We start from the raw sequence: 20,506 nt of genomic DNA, 5'->3' as shown, positions 1-20,506 counted from the left end.
CTTCAAGCTGGTGGTCAGCAGCTCAGTCTCTAGCGCGCACACACCCATTTAAAAAGGAACAGGTACCAGGTGATAGGAAAACCTCCTCCTTGTCTAAGCCACTGGAGAGAATCAGAGTAGGCAATGCTGCCTGCTAAAGTAGCCAGGAAGGGCCTAGCTGGCCAATGGGCTCTTTCCCAGCCAGATGGTCTCCCGGTGCTACTAGGTACAGCATGGAGGTGTGGCTCAGAAATCTAATAAAGCAGAACAACATAGGCAGGGTTGAGTCAGAAAGAAGCACATACATTAGACCTGCTGCAGCCACCACCCCAAACTGCAGCCACAGGCCTTGATGCCAGAAGAGGGTCCCTGAAAAGAGAGCTTTGGCAAGCAGCCTCACCTGGGGCATGCAGGGCTGAGAGATGGTTGGGTCAAAGCTCTCCAGGTCTGCCTCCTCTAAGGCTGCTTTGTTAACAGCAGAGATATCCTTCTCAAGCTGGGTCAAGTGCTCATCATACTGAAGAAGCAGAAAGACAGAGAAAGTAAGTGTTTGCTGAAGAATTAAAAACGGTCCTTGGCAGCATTGGCTTGCTGGGCCACCTACCTCTCCTAGTGCCTTGTAACAGATGTCCACCATCTCCTGAGCTGTTTTTGTGTTCTGGCTGTCAGGACCTGAATTGGAAATACAAACAAACAAACAAACCACATCTCCTTAATGCTGCTCCTTAAGACCTGAGCACACAAGAAAGCCACAGGAATAAGCAACCCACTTCGAAGTGGTCTTCTTCAGGGCCAAGGTCCATACTTCCTTGTGATATGCACCCAGAGCTTTCCAAAGCTTTGCCAAGTTCACTGGTGGCAACCGAATGTGGTATTCTTCAAAGGCTCTCTTCCCTGCAGAACTCCTTAAGGTTTCCTTAAGCTCTGACCATGTAAGATTCCTGAACCTCCCCTCCCCCAAGCACATTTTAAGAGGCCCTGAGATTTAATCAAAACCAGTACTCTAGTCCATGAGCAGGTAAACTTTCAAGGCCTGTCTGCCAATTCCCGCTCCCCAGGGGCCATATGCCTGGAAGTGAGCATTGCACACTCTCAACATGCACACCAGACATTCAGCCCCTCCTCAGCTAATCAACACAAACCAGCTAGCTTGAGGAGAGGAATCCCCCCTTTCCACTCAATCAAATGATCTATCTGATAATGTGGGAGAGAGTAGGTTGCATGTCCACCAGGGAGCTGGACTCAGTGGAGAGAATTAAAAGCTCTCTGGCTTTCTCAGCGCTGTGACTGCCCCTTTGCTACCAAAATTGGTGGGATCTTGGGGGACAGAAAAAATTGCTGGATGGGGAGGACAGATTAGAAGCCCCAGGCTGGGGATTAACCAGCCCTCCTGTATTCTGTTCATGCCTGCTTACAAAGCAGTATTGGACCCCAAGAGCTGAAGAAGCTTAACAGAAAAGTCCCCAGAAGAAGGAATTTTCATCAAGGGAACTAGCTACATTTTGGAAAAGCATACATTAATGTCTTAATGAGTAGATGTGGAGTCCCATTCAGGTCTTGCCCTCATTGCTGGCATCTGTCTGTCTCAAGAGACGATGGGATGTGCCTCCGGGGATAAAGACAAACTGCTTCATTAGCAGCATCAAAGTGACCTCCCTGGAGCACAAGCCTGGGTGGTGTGTCTGGAGTTCCTGGGCTGCCCAGATGGCAAGACCCCTCTCTCAGCCTCACTGATGTGGTCCAAAGGAAAGCAGAGCAAGATGTTTGGCACCAGCTGGGCTGCAGGAGTTGCCGGAAGGAGGCCTACAAGATGCCATCTAACTGCCATCCAGATTTGTGTAGAGTTTACTCCTTAGCCTTTTCTTCTCGCAAAGGTGCCCCACAAAGCCCTGATAACTCTCTGTAAATGTGAGTCAAAGGGCTGCAGACATGGCAAGGAGCCAAGAGGGTCTCTTACCATTGTATTTAATGCTGTTGGCAAGGATCAGTTTCACGTCATCCATAAAGACTTCTCGGTTCTGGTATTTATGTCTGGAGATATTCTAGAATGAATGAATAGGAGACAAGATGGGAATGTGAAGCCTTAAGGAGGCAATATGAATTCTTGATTCTGGCATACAAAAAGTCTGAAGTGGATTCTTTATGAGGACCCTTTCTTCCTTACACTTCACTAATATTTTGGAGTGTCCTGGTGATTCCTTTCACATATAGAACTGCTTCTCCCCATCACAACCTCCCTGATTGCTCAACATGACCCAAGCCAGAGTTACAAAATACAGCACATGTCTTTGAGTTATTTATTTTCCCCATGACTTTTTGGCCTCCAAGTCAGCAGCTGGTGGCTGAGATTAGGCAAGCAGAATTTCTTCACCCTCAGCCCACATTTCCATATTCCACTTCTATTCCTGGTATTTTATCTGGGATTTAACATGCTGCCATCAACCTTGGGCCTTTTCTGCCAAGGTTTCTTTTATTTCATTTAATTAAATTTATACATTGCCTGATTCTAAGAAAACCTTGAAGCAGTTTACAAAAGACAGTTCTGAGAAGCTGCAACATAAACCAACAACAGCTGCACCCTTCAAAGTTCGCACCTTGCTGATAGTCCTCAGATCCATCGGGCTGACAATGACTTTGTAATATTTTGGCACACGTCTCCTGTTTACAGGACGGAAAAAGAGCCTGGCCTGCAAGCAAAAAGAGGGTAAAAAGAGAATGAGCAAGCAAGTCTTGCACGGTGAATTGCATGCTGGATCCAGTATCTGCATAAGACACTGAAAAGCTTTTGTACAACATGAAGCTGAATCTAGAGGGAACATCCCATTATCTGCCAACAAATCCTAAGTCCTCTGGAGGTGCCTGGATTCTACTATAGCATTTTCGTCAAACCCAAAGTAAGGAACTCCAGAGCCAGATAATTTTGGAGCTGTGCAGCATCAGCATTTGTTAAATGCAGTGCTGCTCAAATACAGCTCAGGAACCATATACAGTGGTACCTCGGGTTACAGACACTTCAGGTTACAGACTCCGCTAACCCAGAAGTAGTACCTCGGGTTAAGAACTTCAGGATGAGAACAGAAATCGCGCAGCGGCAGCAGGAGGCCCCATTAGCTACAGTGGTACCTCAGGTTAAGAACGGTTTCAGGTTAAGAACGGACCTCCAGAACTAATTAAGTTCTTAACCCGAGGTACCACTGTAGTCCCACCATCCTGCTTGCACAGCAGCCAAGTGGAGACCAGTGGAAAGCCCAAAAGGAAGACATGAGTGTAACAGAAACTATCCCCACTTGTGATTCCCAGCAACTGGTATTTAGAAGTGGATATAGAACATAGTCATCGTGGCTAGAAGTCACTGATAGCTTTATCCTCCAAGCACAAGGCTACTGTGACAGTCCCCTTTTCCACAAGCTCTTTTCCATCACCACCAAATGCTAAGGACAGGCATACATGAGGAACAGCCTTTATCTTCTGGGATACAATCTTGTCCAGAATATAGGAGAAGGCCGCTTGATGAACATCATCCAGAAGGCGATTAATTGCCTTTTCCAAACGAGCCAGTTTATCTTCCTTCTGAAAGGACACCAAGGTACAGAAACGCACTCAGCTCCAGAGCAACTCCTTTATAGCAACCCACTTTTTGCTGAACACTGCTCAATGGCAGAGCACCTCCTTTGCATGCAGAAGGTCCTGGGTTCAATCCTTGGCATTTCCAGGTAGAGCTGTGAATGTTTCCTACCCGATACCCTGGAGAGCTAAATGAGTTAAGATGGAACAATGGCCTGACTCAGTATGGGGTGGTTTTCTATGTGCCTACTGTATTTTTATTGCTTGTGTAATTTCAAAAATATATTTCAACATCTTCTGTTCCTATCCAATTACCAGTAGTTCAGGTTTTAAAACAGAAGGCATTCACACATATCCCATCTTTATTCATAAGGAAAGTCAGCTACAACTCAAAATCTCCAGCAATTTGGGCTGGTTTTCTCACATGCAACATGACCCATAAAAGAAGCTTATTGTTCACATTCTCTCAGTTACCTGGAACTGTCTTTTTTCATTTTCACTAATACCACTATTATTAAAAAGCACTACATTCCAGTTTTAAATTTTTTTAGAGTTAAAATAAGCTGTAGACAAACAAGGTCATGTTTTACCATTAAATAAATTGGTGTCCTTTTTGGAGAAATGTTTTTTTTCAACAACCAAAAATTTTGTTGTTTGTGTTCATATTTTGTGTGTGATTCTGATTCTGATTCTGTCCTTCCAGCAATAAGTTTTGTTTAATTAGATAATGGCCATGGAATCTTTCTCACCCACAGCTAATACAATATTCACAATCTGTTCGGAAATCTATGCTGCACTTTCAAATTCAGTAACTTTCAGTTAAAATCCAGAAACCAAAATTAGTATTGGATAGTAAAGTCACCATTCGAACTCTACCACTAAAAACTATTAAATCAAGAGAGCAGGTCCTATGCTCAGCTCCTAATGCAAGCTTCCAACAAACCACTCTGGCTGCCTTTAGTCCTTTCAAGAGAGATCTCCCTTCAGTCCAGAATCACCAAACTGTTTATGCAAATAGCTCAGCCCTAAAAGTACCCTAAGTGGCTAAGCAATGCCCTTACCTCCAAGCCACAAGCAACCCCTCCCTCCACAATCTGACTTGCCTCTTTCAGTTTTTGATCACCGAAGTCCAGCATTGACTGAGCAATCTGAGTCAACTGGTGCTCTGGCCCTGCAAACACAACAGCAGAAACCTTTATTGTGGGATGGTGTTGTTGTGAGCTGTCTTGACAAAAGGCAAGTTACACATTTAAGATTACATGTGGTTAAGTTGGTCCTGTTCCCCAGTGGTATGGAGAGCTAACTTGGAGACTCATCAGAAGTCTCAGAGAGCACACACTTAATTTTACATCCAACTGGTGTCCTCCAAATGTTTTAGACCGAAATTCCCATCAGCCCAAGTCAACAAAGTCACACTGAAGTTGCAGTCCAAAACATCTGATGGGCATCAGATTAGCAAAGGCTGCTCCACGGTGTGACGGCAATTGAGAAGCAGCCAGCAAAGCAATGCTTTTATTTTGCTCCATTCCCACTGTCCCCAAGCTGCTGGGAGATCATGGCCCCAGAGGAAAGGAGCAGGTATCACAACTCTTCCTTGGTTGTCCAGAAGGACTAGTTCTAACTGAAATCACTCAAGATAGATGAGGTTTTTTCTTAGCAGGCCCAGTTGAGAAATCAGACAAGGGAAAGAGAAGCAGTCACACTGAGAGCAAAGGAAACCAGGAAATTACAAAGGGGAGCATGCAGGCAACTTACAAATATATAAGGCCATCCGTCAGAGAAATAATTGGACACCTAGTGAAGACAGGACGATCACCAGAGGGTTTAAAGAAGAAAGTAGGTCACAGTGTAAAGTAGGTGAACATCAGAAGGAAATTCCCCAGCACAAGGTAGCCTTACAGAGCTATGCAGAGATGGCGAAACTTACTGGAAGAATAAAAGATCAAGATGAGAGACCTTTTTTTTAACAGAATGGGGGTAGATAGTTGAATATATGAAGACAAATTGTAAACAATTAAAAACTTCAGCAGGATTGATGTAAACACGAGCAGTAAAAAATAACTTATAGAGAGGAAAAAGATAAAATTTATAAATTGGTTGGAATTGGTAATGCAGTAAGTCTGTGACATGAAATAAGGAACAGTAGAGAGGAGGGGAGGGAAGTTGAAGAAAACATTGATTTTTGTTTATATTTAACTTTTTTTGTTAGAAACATTGTAAATACTTAAAAGCCGCCCTTTGCCTAGCCCATTCCTCCTCTTCCCTTAACATCCGCAGAAAGAGCACCAGGTCACTGCCCCAGTTGCCGTAACCTGTTTTTTTGAGGCTGGGACACTTTGCACAAGGAGGGAAGAAAGAGCAGAAGAGAAACAGTTCAGAAAGAAAGAAAGAAAGAAAGAAAGAAAGAAAGAAAGAAAGAAAGAAAGAAAGAAAATTAACTCTCACCATTAAATGTGGCACTGTTCTTCACAATCAGCTCCAGGTGCTCTCGGAATTCTTTGCTCGATTTGTAAGATTGCTTATGGACATTCTGGCGCAGGGTGTACAGGTCCATTGGTCGGCCGATGATCTTGCGATAATTTCTGACACCCCTCCTGCTAACAGGCTTGTGGAAGTAACATGTCTGGCAAAGGTAAACCAGGAAAGAATGTGAGCATCCCTTTTATTTCTTAATATACCACCCTCCCTTAAGTTACCAGGGACAGATACAACAACATGAAAAAAACATTTTTTTAAGACAAACAAACAAACCCAGATAAAGCCATTGCTTTGTTCACCTGCCAAGGAGAGAGGGCAGATAATGAAACCCGTCTCCCTCAAAAGGGCCACTGGAGCCATTCCAAGGAAGGGGAGTCCACAACCTCTTGAGGGAGTCTGTTCCACTGTCAAGTAGCTCTTGACTGTCAGAAAGTCTTCCGGTATGTTTAGTCAGAATCTCCTTTCCTGCAACTTGAAGCCATTGGTTCAAGCCTTGCCTTCCAGAGCAAGAGAAAACAAGCTTGCACCCTCCTCCATGTGACAGCCCTTCAGATATCTCCTCTCAGTCTCCTCTTTTCCAGGCTAAACATGCCCAACTCCTGTTAGTATTTCATTCAGCCGATGCTACAAAATGTGACTGGTGTAAATCACATGCCTGTCTGAGAAGACTGTGGAAACGGAAGACAGCCTGATCTCTCTTCCGTTGTAAGTACTTTGTAATGTACTTTCACTTTGGTTGTTCTCTCAGAGCTGAAGAGAATGGTCACCATTATATTGTAGTCTGTATATAGTATGTAAATAAATAGTAGCTTAGATCTACAATGTCTCACTCTTCTTGTTGTGTTATGCCAGAAGATTAGTGTGCATATATCAAGCTGATATATGTCACTGAGCGCCCTGGAGAGGAAGGGAGATGCCTTTTCCAGTGCTGTGCACATTGGAGGATGTTCGGAGTTCCGGGGGTTTGGAGGTGACCCCAGCCGCACTGGACCAGGCCAAAGGTAGGTCCCATCTTTTTAGGCAACTGTGGTGTGCTTGCTGCAGGAAGGCAGGATATAAAGCATTATGTTTCTCCCTATGCTCAGCCAGGAAGGCAACTGGTGTCCAGAGGTAGACTTAACCACCTCTTCTTTAATTATTATTATTATTATTATTATTATTATTATTATTATTATTATTGCATTTATACACCACCTTTTTGCCAAGGCATCCAAGGCGGCCCAGGGTTTAAAATATGAACGTAGTTAACACCAACAAATGGCACAAAACATTATCAGGCCAATTTCCGGGGCTGATGGCACTAGCTCCCTGGCCTGGGCTTCTCCTCTTCTGGCCTGATTTGCAGCCACTGATTGACCTCTCTCCCTTTTCCTCCATGAGAATTTTTCTGATCCCCTTTGAAAGCTGCTGACACCAATAATACATTTCAATGTATGATTCTGATACACAGCACTTTTCATACACCCCACTAAACAGAATGTGAGCTGTCGAAGACTGAGCCCACAACTCATGGAGTAGAGTTTGGCAGGAGGTGGAGAGGCAACATCCTCGAAATAGCAGAAAGATTGCCTTCAAATGCTCAATGCTGATATGAGACAAGAATTTCTCAAGGAACTAGCTCTCCTGATAAATGGATAGGATAATGCCCCCTTGTCTTTGTGCATGACATAGAGCCAGAAGAGGCAAAATCAAACCTCACAGGTGAAAAGGTCTTACATTTGGAAGTTCTTGCATTTCGTTGATAATGCCTTCCAGGATATAAGACAGTATCTCTATGGGGGTTGTGCTCCCCTGGTGGCTGGACCTCTGAGGCGGCTGAAAGAGAGAGAAGTGGGACGTTAAAGGCACTTCCAAAGTTTACGTATGATGGACTTTTGGGAATCTCAAAGGGCACCTCAAAGCATCTAATTGGTCTCTACTTTTTTGGGGAGGAGTTGCCCTTTGGCTGTTCCTGGTCTACAGTGAACCAGCCCTGGCTGAGGCTTAGAATAAGCACTTGCTGTTGCCACCATTTCCAAGATGGATAGTGGGCAAGGACAAGGGGTGGGGTGGGGTGGGGGCAATGAAAGCAACACAAGGACTCACGTTTAAGTAGCTACTAGTAGCCGTGGTTCCAGAGCCCTGTTCCTTCTTTTGCAGAAGCTGTCCTTTTGTGAACTTCAGGACTAAAGACTTCTTGCGAACTTCATTCGCGCTGCAAGGAGAGAGAGGGAGGAGAAACACGCTGCAGTTTCCACCACCTCTCCCTCCAGTGGGCCCAGCTGCCCCTCTGGGAGGGACTGATTAAAAGAGCACAATATGAAGCCCATTTACTCTTTTATTGGGTCTAGTCTGGGGTAACTGGAGCTGTAAGTTGAAGAACTTTAACCCCATCAGCCCACACAGCAGCCTGCTGCTTCATTTAGATTCAGTGGTACTACCTGTCCTACACTGTACACCAGACAGTTGTTGCTCCTGTGGATAATAGTAAATGGTATTTAGCAACTTGTTATGAACTGTTGTGTTCTTATTTTTTAAGGCTTGTGTGATTTTACGGTGTTATGGGTTTATTTGATCTTCCTGTAAAATTCATTGTGGCTTGTGCAATGGCTGGTATATAAACCAATTACCCCAATGACTTGAAACTGTTTTGGTTGCAGGACCTCTTTTTGGGAACAGCCTCACCAAGCACATCAAAGAGGCATCTTTGCTGATGTAAGCACTTTAGGTAAAAATGTTTCTTTTCTGCAAGGTTTTTGGCTGATGGGGCCATGCAATTGTGTCGTTCTTTATCTCCTTGACATCTGGTGGGAGGGCATTCCACAGGGTGGGCACCACTGTCAAGAATGGTTCCCTTCTTGTAGTGAGGGAACCAGCAGAAGACCCTCAAAGCTGGACCTCAGTGTCAGAGCTGATGATGGGGATAGAGATGCCCCTTCAGGTATACAGGGCCGAGGCCAACACTTTGTCAGCACCAACACTTTGAATTGTGTTCAGAAATGTACTGGGAGCCAGTATAGATTGTTTAGGACTGGTGTTACATGGTCCCGGCAGCCACTCCCAGTCACCAATCTACTGCTGCATTCTGATTAGTTGTGGTTTCTGAGTCACCTTCAAAGGTAGTCCTGCACAGACCTATGCCAGTCTGTGAGAAAGACTGGAGTATTGGGCACTTACTACCAGATATGTGTGGGAGTCATCCAGAAGACAATCAGTTAATACAGGTGCTGGATTTTCTCTCCGTTTTGGAATACGTGGCCCTGTCTGGCCTGGGCAATGACAAGGTGTTCACCCACTGCCACATGTGGATGACTTCCACACGTCCACAGGAAGGGATTTCAACTCTTCCACCCTGTTCTGGACTTCTTAATTTAGAGGAAAGTGAGCAAGAGATCACATGATGTAAGTTTATAGCATTATGCATGGAATGGGGAAAGTGGATGGGGAAAGTTTCTCTCTCTCATAACGCTAGAACTTGTGGTCGTCCAATGACATTTGAATGTTTGGAGATCCAAGACGGATTAAAAATAAGTACTTCTTCATGAAACACATGGTTAAACTGTGGAACTCACTCCCACAGGAGGATGGCCACCATCTTGGATGGCTTTAAAAGTGGACAAATGCAGGAAAGTCAATACTGTCAATGGCAGCAACGTTTCTGAATACCAGTTGCTGGACACCACCGGAGGAAGAGTGCTTTTGTGCTCAGGACCTTATTGAAGGTTTCCCACAGTCATCTGGGTGCCCACTGTGAGAACAGGATTCTGGACTAGACTGCGATGGGCGTCAACCAGTAGGCTCTTATGATGTTCATAGCCCAGGCAGGACCCCTGCACCTCTATCTGTGAGATGGTGCCAAACACGGCCCTTACCTCTCAACGAGTTGCTTCCCTAAGACAATCTTGGTTCCCTCCACTTTGATCAGCTCACTGTCATCAGTGGGAATGATGGTCTTCTCCAGCTCCTCCTCCTGCTCCACCGTCATGGCGACAGGCTTGGAGGGCAGTTTGGCTGGGCAGATTTTGTTGTTCTTCATGTGCCCACTGGTACCGCAAGCACTACACTTAATCTGCAAGCAAAAGCAAAGGAATGAATGGTTGCAGGCTACTTCAGAAGCACAAAAGCAGAGTTATCGAGGGATAGGCAGGGCTCCCATCAACTGTAACACCAGCACTAGCTGAAGGCAGCAACAAAACCAAGGTGGGGTCGGGTGGGGTGGGGTGGGAGCTTGTGAAAAAGTGCTGGACTTGTTCCCAAGCGCTCCCCTGCTGTGTGTACCTTTAAGCAGAAAGGCTGTTTGCACACTTTGAAAATAAAGTCTCAACCCATGCACATACCCACCCAGTGTGCGCCGATGAATCCAATTTCTTTTTTTTTAAAATGGAATTACAAACTTGGTGGATCAGGGAAATGCTGTGGACATAGCGTATCTTGATTTCAGTAAGGCTTTTGACAAAGCCCCCCCAAGATACAGTGGTATCTCAGGTTGCAGACGCTTCAGGTTACAGACTCCGCTAACCCAGAAATAGTACCTCGGGTTAAGAACTTTACTTCAGGATGAGAACAGAAATCATGCAGTGGTGGCACGGTGGCAGTGGGAGGCCCCATTAGCTAAAGTGGTACCTCAGGTTAAGAATAGTTTCAGGTTAAGAATGGACCTCCAGAAGTTCTTAACCCGAGGTACCACTGTATTCTCGCAAGGAAGCTGGTAAAATGTGGGCTGAATGAGATATCTGAAATGTTAAAAGTTAAGGTTTCCTCTCCATGCCAAAAATTAGTCAGTGGTAATTGGAACTGAAGCATATGTTAAATTTTCTTCTTTGTACATCATCTAACTTTCGCTTCATGCATCTGACAAAGGGGGCTTGAGTCCAGGAAAGCTTATTCCTTAGTAAATTGTCCTCCAAGGAGCAGGTTAACAAGGAAAACCACTGATTTTATATGTATATATATATATATGTATGTAGCCAACTGCTGCCTTTCTGTATATATCTCAAGGCTTTTATATGTTACTTTTTCTTTTATCGTTTTATTTGTATAATGCCTAATAAAGGTTTGAATAAGTATAGTAAATTGTGTTAGCCTTTAAGGTGCCATGGGACTCTTTAAGTATTTCCATTGCATGGCTACCCCTCTGGGTTTTGTTTTGCTTTTTCTATCTGGATTTTGCTGCAATGCAATCTGGATTCATCAAAATCTGTTTCAAAAAAGAAAGCTCCATTAGCTGGGCTGCATGACTCCTTCCACTAGACTTGGGGGAAGAGCTAGTAAAGCCCTCGGCTTTGGTTTCTGAGGTGCTGCGCAGCACAGTGGCATATGTCTCTTCACAGATACAAGACCATTACCTCTTTATTTATAACAACACTGCAAGAAAAGGAGCCAGAAGCAGCTGAAGCTTTCAAGAAAGCCTGCTTACCTTCTCCAACCTGAGCTTCTTCTTGGGAGGAGCCTTCTGCTGTTCCTTCTCTTTCTTTCGTTTAAGCCGCATCAACTTCAACTGGATCTGGCGCTTTTCACACCGCAGCTTCTGACGCTGCTTTTCCGAGAAGGCAAACCTCCGGCTGGAAACACAAAGGTCTTCAGTTAAGGCAGTGGTGAGGAACACAATGTTGCAGGACTCCAACTCCCATCAACCCAGACCACTGACTATGCTGTCCAGCACTGATGGGAGCTGTAGTCCAACAACACTCAGAGGACCATATATTTTTCCCATCCCTGGCCTATTGGTACGGCCAGCCAGTAAATATTCAGGCACTGAGATAAACCACACTGGGGGTCACAGTGGCTCTCTAGATGTTCTAAACTACATCCCTCATCATCCCTGACCACTGGCTACACTGACTGGAGCTGATGGGAGCTGAAGTCCAACAACATCTGGAGGGCCACAGGTTCCTCATCCCTGCACTACAGCATTGGCTGCTTCCAGATTTGATTTACTCTGCCTGACTCCATATGCTGGCTGTGTGTTTTATTTCCTGCTGCATCCTGTTTATATGTTTGTTAGCCTGCTTGCTTTAAATTTCATATAGAAAGAGGCAGAAAGGCAGGGTGTAATTTAAAAAACACACACAATAAAAATATAAACATACTGTGCATTTGCAGCCTTCTGCACCTCTCCTTTCACAAGGAGATTCCCACTCTACCCAAATTAATAATAATAATAATAATAATAATAATAATAATAATAATAATAATTTGTATACTGTTAATAATAATAATACAGTTTGTATAGCACCCTTCATCCATAGATCTCGGGGTGGTTCGCAGCAAAAAAATACATGCTAAAAACACAAAATATATAATAAAAACAAGAAAAGAAAAGAAAACAAGCCAATAGCACCCCCTAAGGGAAAGCAGGCTCCCTGCGATGCCCTTACATCAGAGCTTTCCAAATTTTTCCTGCTGGTGACATAGATTTTAGACATGCATCATTTCGTGACAAGTCCAGTTTTACTAGCAAACCGGAGGTTAAACTAACCCCTTTCCAGCCCCGGGAGGAGCATGGAGAGTGTTCGTGCAACACACCTACACGCTACAGCCGACCCCTAACGTGTTGTGACAGACAGTTTGGAAAGCTCTGCCTTACATGAACTCATCATCCTTGGTTTTCCTTATCCTGGTGTAGGCGTCGATGATCAATGGATTGCGGACCGTCTCGCATCTCTCGTACTCCTTCCCGTCCTCATCGCGGAAAGTGCGGTAGATTTTCAAGCAGCTGGAGGAAGTGGTGGCAGGATCAGGGCTGGTCGCAGAAGCCGTGCTGCTGCTATCGTTTGGCTCTCCTGGGCTGCCAGGGGTGGAGGCTGCAGGGGAAAGCATGACTGTGTTGTCAAAGGCAGTGAACTCCCTGGGCAAGAAACAAACAAAATGCCTAGTCTCCAAGATTCTATGGCAAGCTGCAAAGGCAGGCGTTCAGGAGCCTTGGGAGAGGGCGCACACAAAGGAACAGTCATCCACCATTGTACCATGCAGAATTTTAGGCAATGTGCATTCCAGGCAGCCTCTTTACCAGCTTCTCATGCGTATTTCTTTTCTACTCTCCAGCTTCTCTTTCTCTGTAATTTCCAAGGCCTAAATGGTCAAGGACCATCACAAGGCCGGCCACCATCTGAATAAGCCCTGCTGACTATCCGATGCTTATCTTTGTTTCATTTCTCTGCAAAACAAGGCTCTTCTCCTAGTAGTGCTTGCAATTTGGAACGTTGTTCCTCCTGAAATCACACAGGCACACCTACAACCCTGATATTTTGCTGCATGTGAATACCCATGTTCTGGGCAAGGGTTTGAACAGCATTAATGTGGTTCATTGTTGATCATTTTTTCTTTATTTTATTATTGTTTTACTATGGTGTATTTTTTAATGAGTTGGCAACTTATAAACATTCTTATAAATGAAAATGAACACATTTTGTGAAATGTTTCATCCTTCTCCTGACCTGTCTGCTAGTTATGCCACTTGTCAATGGCTACTGTTATTATTAATTGTTCTTTCTCTCTTTCTCTCTTTCCCTCTTTCTTTTTCTCTCTCTCTTTGTCACTTTACCACCACAAGGGTCTCCAGGCAACTTGCAGAAAATACAAAGAAATTTGAAAAATTAGGTGCACTAAACACAATAAAATTGTGATTCTACACAGATGCCCAACAATTAAATCATCACCTCCTTCCCCAAGTACATCAGTTCTACAGAAACCATCATGCACTAAAAGAGAAAGTTAATAATAAAATGCCTGGGAAATAGAGAGAAGGACATACTCTTCAGGCACCAGGCCCATTGCAGACCACCTCTGTGCAGCAAGGAGGAGAAATAAAAAAAAGCCATGAAAAACGGGGAGGGAAGTCGACAAAACAAGAGAAAAATTATTATGTATTGGAATATATATGTGAAATTTTTGAAAATTTAATAATATATATGTTATAAGAAAAAAAACCTGCTCCTTTTCCCTAACAGGGTACCCAAGAGCCCATATAGAGAAATTAAATTAAAACCACAGTCCTGCTTAAAGATAATAAATTATGTTTATGTCTATATCTGTATACACACAGACACACACACCAGGACTACAGCTCCTATCATCCCACACCATAGTCCATGCTAGCTGAGCCTGATGGAAGCTGAAGTCCAACACCACCAGGAGTGCGACGGGTGCCCCCCCCCCCTTTGCATTAAGACCATAACTGGGTGCTCTGTCTGGGGACCTCCCTGCCCCTGCCAGGCACTCACACAGCTCTTTTCTGTCCTTCTGGTTCTTCACACTCCTCTCCTTGTGGTTGATGCTTTTCTTCTCCATCAGCATCTTCTGTAGCTCCTTCCGTTCCTCCTCCTCCTTGTCCCTCAACAGCTGACGACGGGTCTTGTTGTCCTGTACCATGCTCTCAACCTCCTTCCCCATCTCCTTAACATCACTGTCCTCAGCAGAGCTACTGTCAGTGTCTGTAGATAAGATGTCAGTGGACGCCAGAACTCTGCAGCAGAAAACCACCACAAGGGTCAATCTCTGAGGTCTGCACCATGGAAGCATTTGGGCCACAAACAGGAGGATGGAAACACAAATGCCGCCCTAGTGACTCTGCTACATCCAATTCCTACACACACACACACACAGCGAGCGCTGCCTTATGTAGAGTTGGACCACTGCGTCCATCTAGCTTAGTACGGACTACACCAACTACCCGTAGTATTGGCAGAAGAACTCACTTGTTCTGCAAGTCAAAGATGCGTTGGCAGTTCTCCTTGTACCTCTCCTTCTGCTCTGCTGCAGAGAAGCGAGAACCACGGGCAAATTTGTTTGTCGATTCTTCATCAAAGCGAGCCTGCTTTGTGGATATCGCACGCACGACATCAACAATATCCCAGCGGGAAAGCTTGTTGATCTGCAGAACGAGAGATTGGGTGACTGCAGGAGGCTGCCAAGGGAGGCCCAGGGCATGAAGGCATGCTCCTGCAACAGCCCCTACCCCGTGCTCACCTCCTCTTCAGGAATTCCAAACTGTCGCAGCATCTGCTTGCCACTTTTGAGTGACAGGCGCCGGAGATCTGCATCCGACCCAATCACTGTCTTCTTCTGGAGCGGCTTGTCATCCTGCTTGGAGGAGGAAGAGCAGGTTTCTTCCTTCTGATATCCTGCCCATTTGTCTCCCTCCCCACACTTCCTAGGCCTGCGCCTTGGGGAGAAACTCTTCAGCTCCAGTAGCCTCCCTAACCCTATGCAAGCCCCTCAGAGGTAATCAGGGGGTCTAGCAGGAAACTGCTGTTCTGCCCCTTTCCTTGCCAATGAGTAAGAATGAAGGAGCAGCAGCAGCAGGAGGAGGAGGCAGCCCCCTAAGAGGCTGGCCTACAACAATGGCTGGCCTGGCCCATTTTCCTAACTTTCCCAACCTGGGCCATCCACTTACTTTCCGCTGAGATGACTTGTGTGGGATCTTCACATAGGAGAATCCTTCTCCACATCCTGTAGGGTCTGCCACTCCAGTCACGTCCAAGAGACATTTCCCGTTCATTGCTGCAATAAAGGCCCGCGTAGTGTTCCAGGGGGCACAACGTATCTAAGGGGTGGATGGGAGAAAGCTGTCACACACTGGGTCTGTTTGTCAGGTGAAGGAAGAGGTTATCCGGAAGGAGCATCTCCACCCGCATTGTTTAGCCCGGACACTGAGGTCCAGCTCCAAGGGCCTTCTGGCAATTCCCCTACCGTGAGAAGTAAAGTTTCAGGAAACCAGGCAGAGGGCCTTCTCAGTAGTGGCGCCCACCCTGTGGAACAGCCTCCTGACAGATGTCAAACAGATAAACAACTACACAACTTTCCGAAGACATCTTAAGGCAGCCATGTATCAGGAAGTTTTTAATGTTTGATGTTTTGCTGTGCTTTTATTATGCTGAAGGCCACCCAGAGCGGCTGGTGAAACCCACTCAGGGTACAAACAATACATTCTTACAATTGTTATTATTATTATTACTACCCCATCTAAGGTTATGGTTGAGAATATCTGGCACTTCCCTGGTGAGCCACTGTGCAGTGCTGGTTCTACCTCATCATCTATCTTCAGATTGTTTTCTTCTTCCTTTTCTCCTCTTTGCTGCTCTCCCTCCTCTTCTTTTTCTTCTTGGGCAATGAAGGATTTCATCCCATAACCTGCATCCTGAGGAAAGAGTTGGGAAGCAATTTTCTGAGTCACGTGGGACATGCCCATGCAAACAGGGGCACACAGAGGGGCCTTGGGCCACCCTGTTAGCACAGGACCTGTGATAACAGAAAGCAAGCTTTGTATTCAAGAGACCACATACTCAAGGAAACAATCTCCCCATCACAGGCTACTGCCTTCCCGTTGTCCCTGTTCCCACTGGATGGCAAGTCTGCCCAAGGTTTTTAGCAGCCAAAGAATCAGCAGCCAAAGACCTGCCTTCTCTTGAGTGGATGCCTCAGCTGGGGCAAGGGAGTCATCTTAGAGCAATAGGTAAGGTAAGACATCTGACAAGAGTCACCTGAAATGGTGTGTTACACTCAGATCCGGATACAAAGGTTACCTTATTTTTGTGTAACCAAAAGCATCGCTTTGAAGCAAAACTTTACAGAACAATTAATTCCTACTTTGCGCCCAGGAGAGTGAAGCAACTTCTCATAAACCATGTTTTCCCCATCTTTAGAAGTATTAAAAATTATATTACATTGAGTACAGGCAACTCCCTATTTGCATGTGATCTACATGTGTGCAGCCACACGCAAGCCAGTCTTCCCACTTCTGCCGGGAACCCGGAAGTGGGGTCCGCCCAGGAGAGTCCTAGTGGCTTGCGAGGAGACCCTCCCCAGAGTCTGAAGAGGACATCCTTTTCTGCTCTGGGGAGAGTCTCCTCGTGAGCCAGAGGGGCACTGGGGCTTTGTTGATACTGCTCAGATGATGTTCTAAAACTTGGGTCCCCAGCCATGGTTGGACTACATCTCCCATCATTCCTGACCACTGGTCCCACTAGAAAGGGATAATGTGCATCATAGTCAAACAAGAGCTGGAGACCCAAGTTTGAGAAACACTGCTCTAAGCAGTGTCTAGAAATATCCAACAGGACCTTACAAGACTGCTATTCAAAGTGCTATTCCACAGCTATGATAAAAGTCAAGTGCTAGCCATGTAAAAAACTGCCAGCCTAACAAAGAGATGGATGAGGCTCCAGTCTCCTCAATCATAGCGAATGCATACTCCTTTCTGCTTCCTTGAAGTGCACACACTGGATCTGGCTAGAATACAGTCAGCCTGGCCACTTCTTTCTTACATAGAAAGCTGCCAGTCATACACTAGTCCATCTGGCTCACTGGTATCTACACTGCTTGGCAGCGGCTCTCCAGGAGATGCTGGAAATTGAACCTGGGATATTCTGTATGCAAAGCAGATGCTTCTTCCACTGAACTAAGGCCTCTCCACAAAATTAATGTTAACTTTGAATGCCTAGGCCAGAACAACAGCTCTGCCTAACCAGAAAACTCACTGTCAGCATATTTTTAACATTCTAAGCATTCCAATGAAAGCCCCATATCCTATGAGGAACTGTTTTTGAGGCTCCTGGTGAACTGGAGGAGTTGGGGGGGGCAGACATTCCTATTCCATCACCAAAAAGGGCAATTTCACAAAGGAAGGGACCATTTCTACCTGATGTTTAAGAGAATCTTATTATGGTACTACTGAAAGGGCAAATGCAGCTAGAAACACTGCTGGATGCACAACACAAGACACAGGCTCATCTATTTCTTTGATTGATAGCAAAAGATTGATTTATATTTATGATGTATTTATTTATTAAATTTATATACAGTGGTACCTCCACTTACGAACGTGATCCATTTCGGGGTGCCGTTCGCACCCCAAAAAGTCCGTAAGTAGAGTGTTGCTACTGCGCGGGCGTGAAGCGCGATAAGAGTGCTTCTGCACATGCATGAAGTGCCCAGATCGCTTCTGCGCATGTGCGAAGCGCATAGATCGCTTCTGCGCGTGCGGCGAACCCAGAACTAAACCCTTCCGAGTTTGCCGCATTCGTAACCTGAAAAGCCACAACGTGAAGCAAACGTAACACGAGGTATGACTGTATATTTCTTTGCATTTAAACTTATTGTGTTCATATCACACCTTCTCCTCCCTCCCAAAAAAGGAGCTCAAGGTTCTCCCTTTCCTCATTCAATTCTCCCAACAACCCTGTTAGGTAGATGGGCCAGCCAAAATATTTCAGCCTCAAGGTCATCCAGTGAGCTTCATGGCTGAGTGGGGACTTGAACCCTGGCCTCCCAGGTCCTGGTCTAACATTCTAACCACTACGCCACAGTGGCTGGCCATGTTTTGCAACCTACACTCTGCCTTTATAATTCTCCCGCTGGTGGAGATTGGCAGAAGCAAGATGTCCTTGCAGTTCTCAAGTATCTTGCAGAGTGTGAAGACAACCAACAAGGACTGAGGATATTCATAAAAGACACAGGCTCACCTTCAAATGCTGTTCGGCAGAGATCATGCTGTAATAGCCGCAGCACTGCTCTGGAGACACCATTGCTCTAATCTCCTCTTCGGTGGGCAGTCTGAAACCTGGCTTTAGTTTCCACCAGTTTGAGTACATCTCTGAAAGAAGCAGAGGTCCCCACTGAGTCATACCAGGAATGATACCTGATCTGCATTTGTAAGAACTCTGCTCTTTTAGTGTGGCAGGTCCTATATTTTGGAACTCCCTGTTTCTTGACGCCAGGCACTGCACTGCTAAAACCGTTTTTGTTTAGATAAGCCTACGCAGGTGCTTAGAAAGTTGATGTGAGTTTTAATCTGTCTCTGGCCTACTGTCCCTTCCCCTTATAGTCTGAGCAACAGGAGAAGCAGGTAGACAACATGCCAGAACCCACAGCCAAGGTGGAAAACCAAATATATACATATCGGGGACAAATAAAATATCAATAAATGCAGATTCAGTACCCCAAAACACATTCTACCCAGACTTTTGCAATCACAGGGTGGTGAAATATGTTTCTCTATCAAGGTTTGAGATTCTTCACTGCATTTTATATTTTATCTGATCTTAACGTTTTTTCAGATCTGTCTCCTAATACTTATAACAAAGGGGGGGTATAGTTTTCAACAGCTTCCAAAAGCTTTTCTCCCTTGCTGATCAGCCATTTTTGAAAATGTTGCTTTGACCCTGGAAACAGATGAGCACCCCACTCATGCTTGTAAAGCCAGTAAGGGAATATCGGAGATGAATGTGAGCAGGTGTGGGGAAGCGCTATGCTATAGACAATTAGGCATGGATACAGGGAGGCAAGCCTTGGGAATAAAAGCAGAGAAGAGTTCCTGTGATGAAAAAGGCATTTCCACGTCCTAAGGGTCCCAACCGGTCAGTCTGTGAGGCCAGAAACCCACCTAGGGCTCTGAGGATCCTAGGAACCTGAAGGAGGAGGTGACAAACTGGTAGCGGCTCCCCAAGGTCTCAGCCGCAACAGAGACATTCCTGTTACTTGTTGCCTGGTCCTTTGAAGCAGAGATGGCAAAGGCGAAACGTGGGAGCTTCTGGAGGCAGAAGCAGTGGCCCTCCCCAGGAAAACACGGCTATGCTCAGTGACCACCTCAGCAAAGGGGGGCTTCCCTGGAAGGCTAGTGCCTGGTATTGCAAGGGAGCACAAGCTTACGTGTGCGCTCATAGACTGCACAGGGCTTCAGCTGCTTCCGGACTCTGGTGTCTGAGACCAAAGGAAATGCGTTCCTGATATCCTCCATGCGGATCCTCCGGGGTTCGTCTCTCTTACTGAACAGGCGGTATATGAAGGCCTAACAAGAAAGCCAAAGGAACAGCTTGAGATGCCAGTGGGCTACGATTGTGTGGCAAGAAGGGAACCTGTGCATAGCCAAGCCCAATGACCTCTTAATGGGGGCCGTTCAGTCCTCTAAGGAGGGATCTAAATGATTCAGGCCTCAAATATCTGAAAGACCACCTCCTTCCCACAGAAGGCCTCTTGGTTGTTCCACTGCCTTCAGAAGCTGGGGGGGGGGTGTTTCCAGGATAGGGCCTTCTCTGTGTTAGCCCCTAAGTTGTCCACAGAGGGGCATCTGGCACAGTTTGGTGAACGCTCGATTCACCTCTCTTTGACACTTGTATATTTTTAGGACTCACCTTATTTCTGAAATTTTGTTTCAAACTGTTTTTAACATTGGGTTTTGATTGCTGTGACCTGCCCTGGGACCCTGGGGTAAAGGGCAAGTAAGAAATTGTAATCATCAGCAAGCCTTGGGAGGAGCATACAAAACTTTCCGGGAGACATTTGGGGTTTCAGGCAGCCCCCTGGGACAGCAACAAAGCTAATGGAGATTCAGAGCCTGGAAAAAAGCACCAATGGGGCTCAAATGAAAACGGGAGCCGTTATGAGAGCCCTTTTGTCTCTCATCCTCAGGCAACAGTGGAGGTGGCTCAATCTGCTTCTGCCATCCCCCTCGTTGCACATAGCTGAGTCTGTGCCTTCAGTATGGATCCACTTGGCAAGAAATGGGGGC

General features: G+C 45.6%; 1 protein-coding gene across 6 annotated transcripts in view; it reads right to left on the bottom strand.

The window, feature by feature from the left end:
- The window catches only part of TAF1 (TATA-box binding protein associated factor 1), a 51,233-nt gene that overhangs the window by 6,162 nt on the left and 24,565 nt on the right, over window positions 1-20,506 (bottom strand). For 3 of the 6 annotated variants that reach the window (XM_083595516.1, XM_083595518.1, XM_083595520.1), the window contains exons 15-33: window positions 19,648-19,786; window positions 18,462-18,592; window positions 16,028-16,138; window positions 15,395-15,544; window positions 14,968-15,084; window positions 14,697-14,872; window positions 14,223-14,464; window positions 12,587-12,803; window positions 11,417-11,561; window positions 9,873-10,069; window positions 8,107-8,215; window positions 7,738-7,836; window positions 5,989-6,166; window positions 4,647-4,714; window positions 3,427-3,549; window positions 2,574-2,666; window positions 1,937-2,021; window positions 584-651; window positions 380-496 (exon numbers count right to left, since the gene is read on the bottom strand). In XM_083595516.1, coding sequence (XP_083451642.1) covers window positions 380-496; window positions 584-651; window positions 1,937-2,021; window positions 2,574-2,666; window positions 3,427-3,549; window positions 4,647-4,714; window positions 5,989-6,166; window positions 7,738-7,836; window positions 8,107-8,215; window positions 9,873-10,069; window positions 11,417-11,561; window positions 12,587-12,803; window positions 14,223-14,464; window positions 14,697-14,872; window positions 14,968-15,084; window positions 15,395-15,544; window positions 16,028-16,138; window positions 18,462-18,592; window positions 19,648-19,786 — 2,565 coding nt within the window. The remainder of the gene's footprint in view (window positions 1-379; window positions 497-583; window positions 652-1,936; window positions 2,022-2,573; window positions 2,667-3,426; window positions 3,550-4,646; window positions 4,715-5,988; window positions 6,167-7,737; window positions 7,837-8,106; window positions 8,216-9,872; window positions 10,070-11,416; window positions 11,562-12,586; window positions 12,804-14,222; window positions 14,465-14,696; window positions 14,873-14,967; window positions 15,085-15,394; window positions 15,545-16,027; window positions 16,139-18,461; window positions 18,593-19,647; window positions 19,787-20,506) is intronic. The other 3 variants (XM_083595517.1, XM_083595519.1, XM_083595515.1) reach the window with 1 other exon arrangement.

The sequence above is a fragment of the Podarcis filfolensis genome, assembly GCF_964270895.1.
Source record: "Podarcis filfolensis genome assembly, chromosome: Z".
Lineage (NCBI taxonomy): Eukaryota > Metazoa > Chordata > Lepidosauria > Squamata > Lacertidae > Podarcis > Podarcis filfolensis.
Note: the sequence above shows the minus strand (reverse complement) of the source record. Positions and strands in the feature narration are given on the sequence as shown.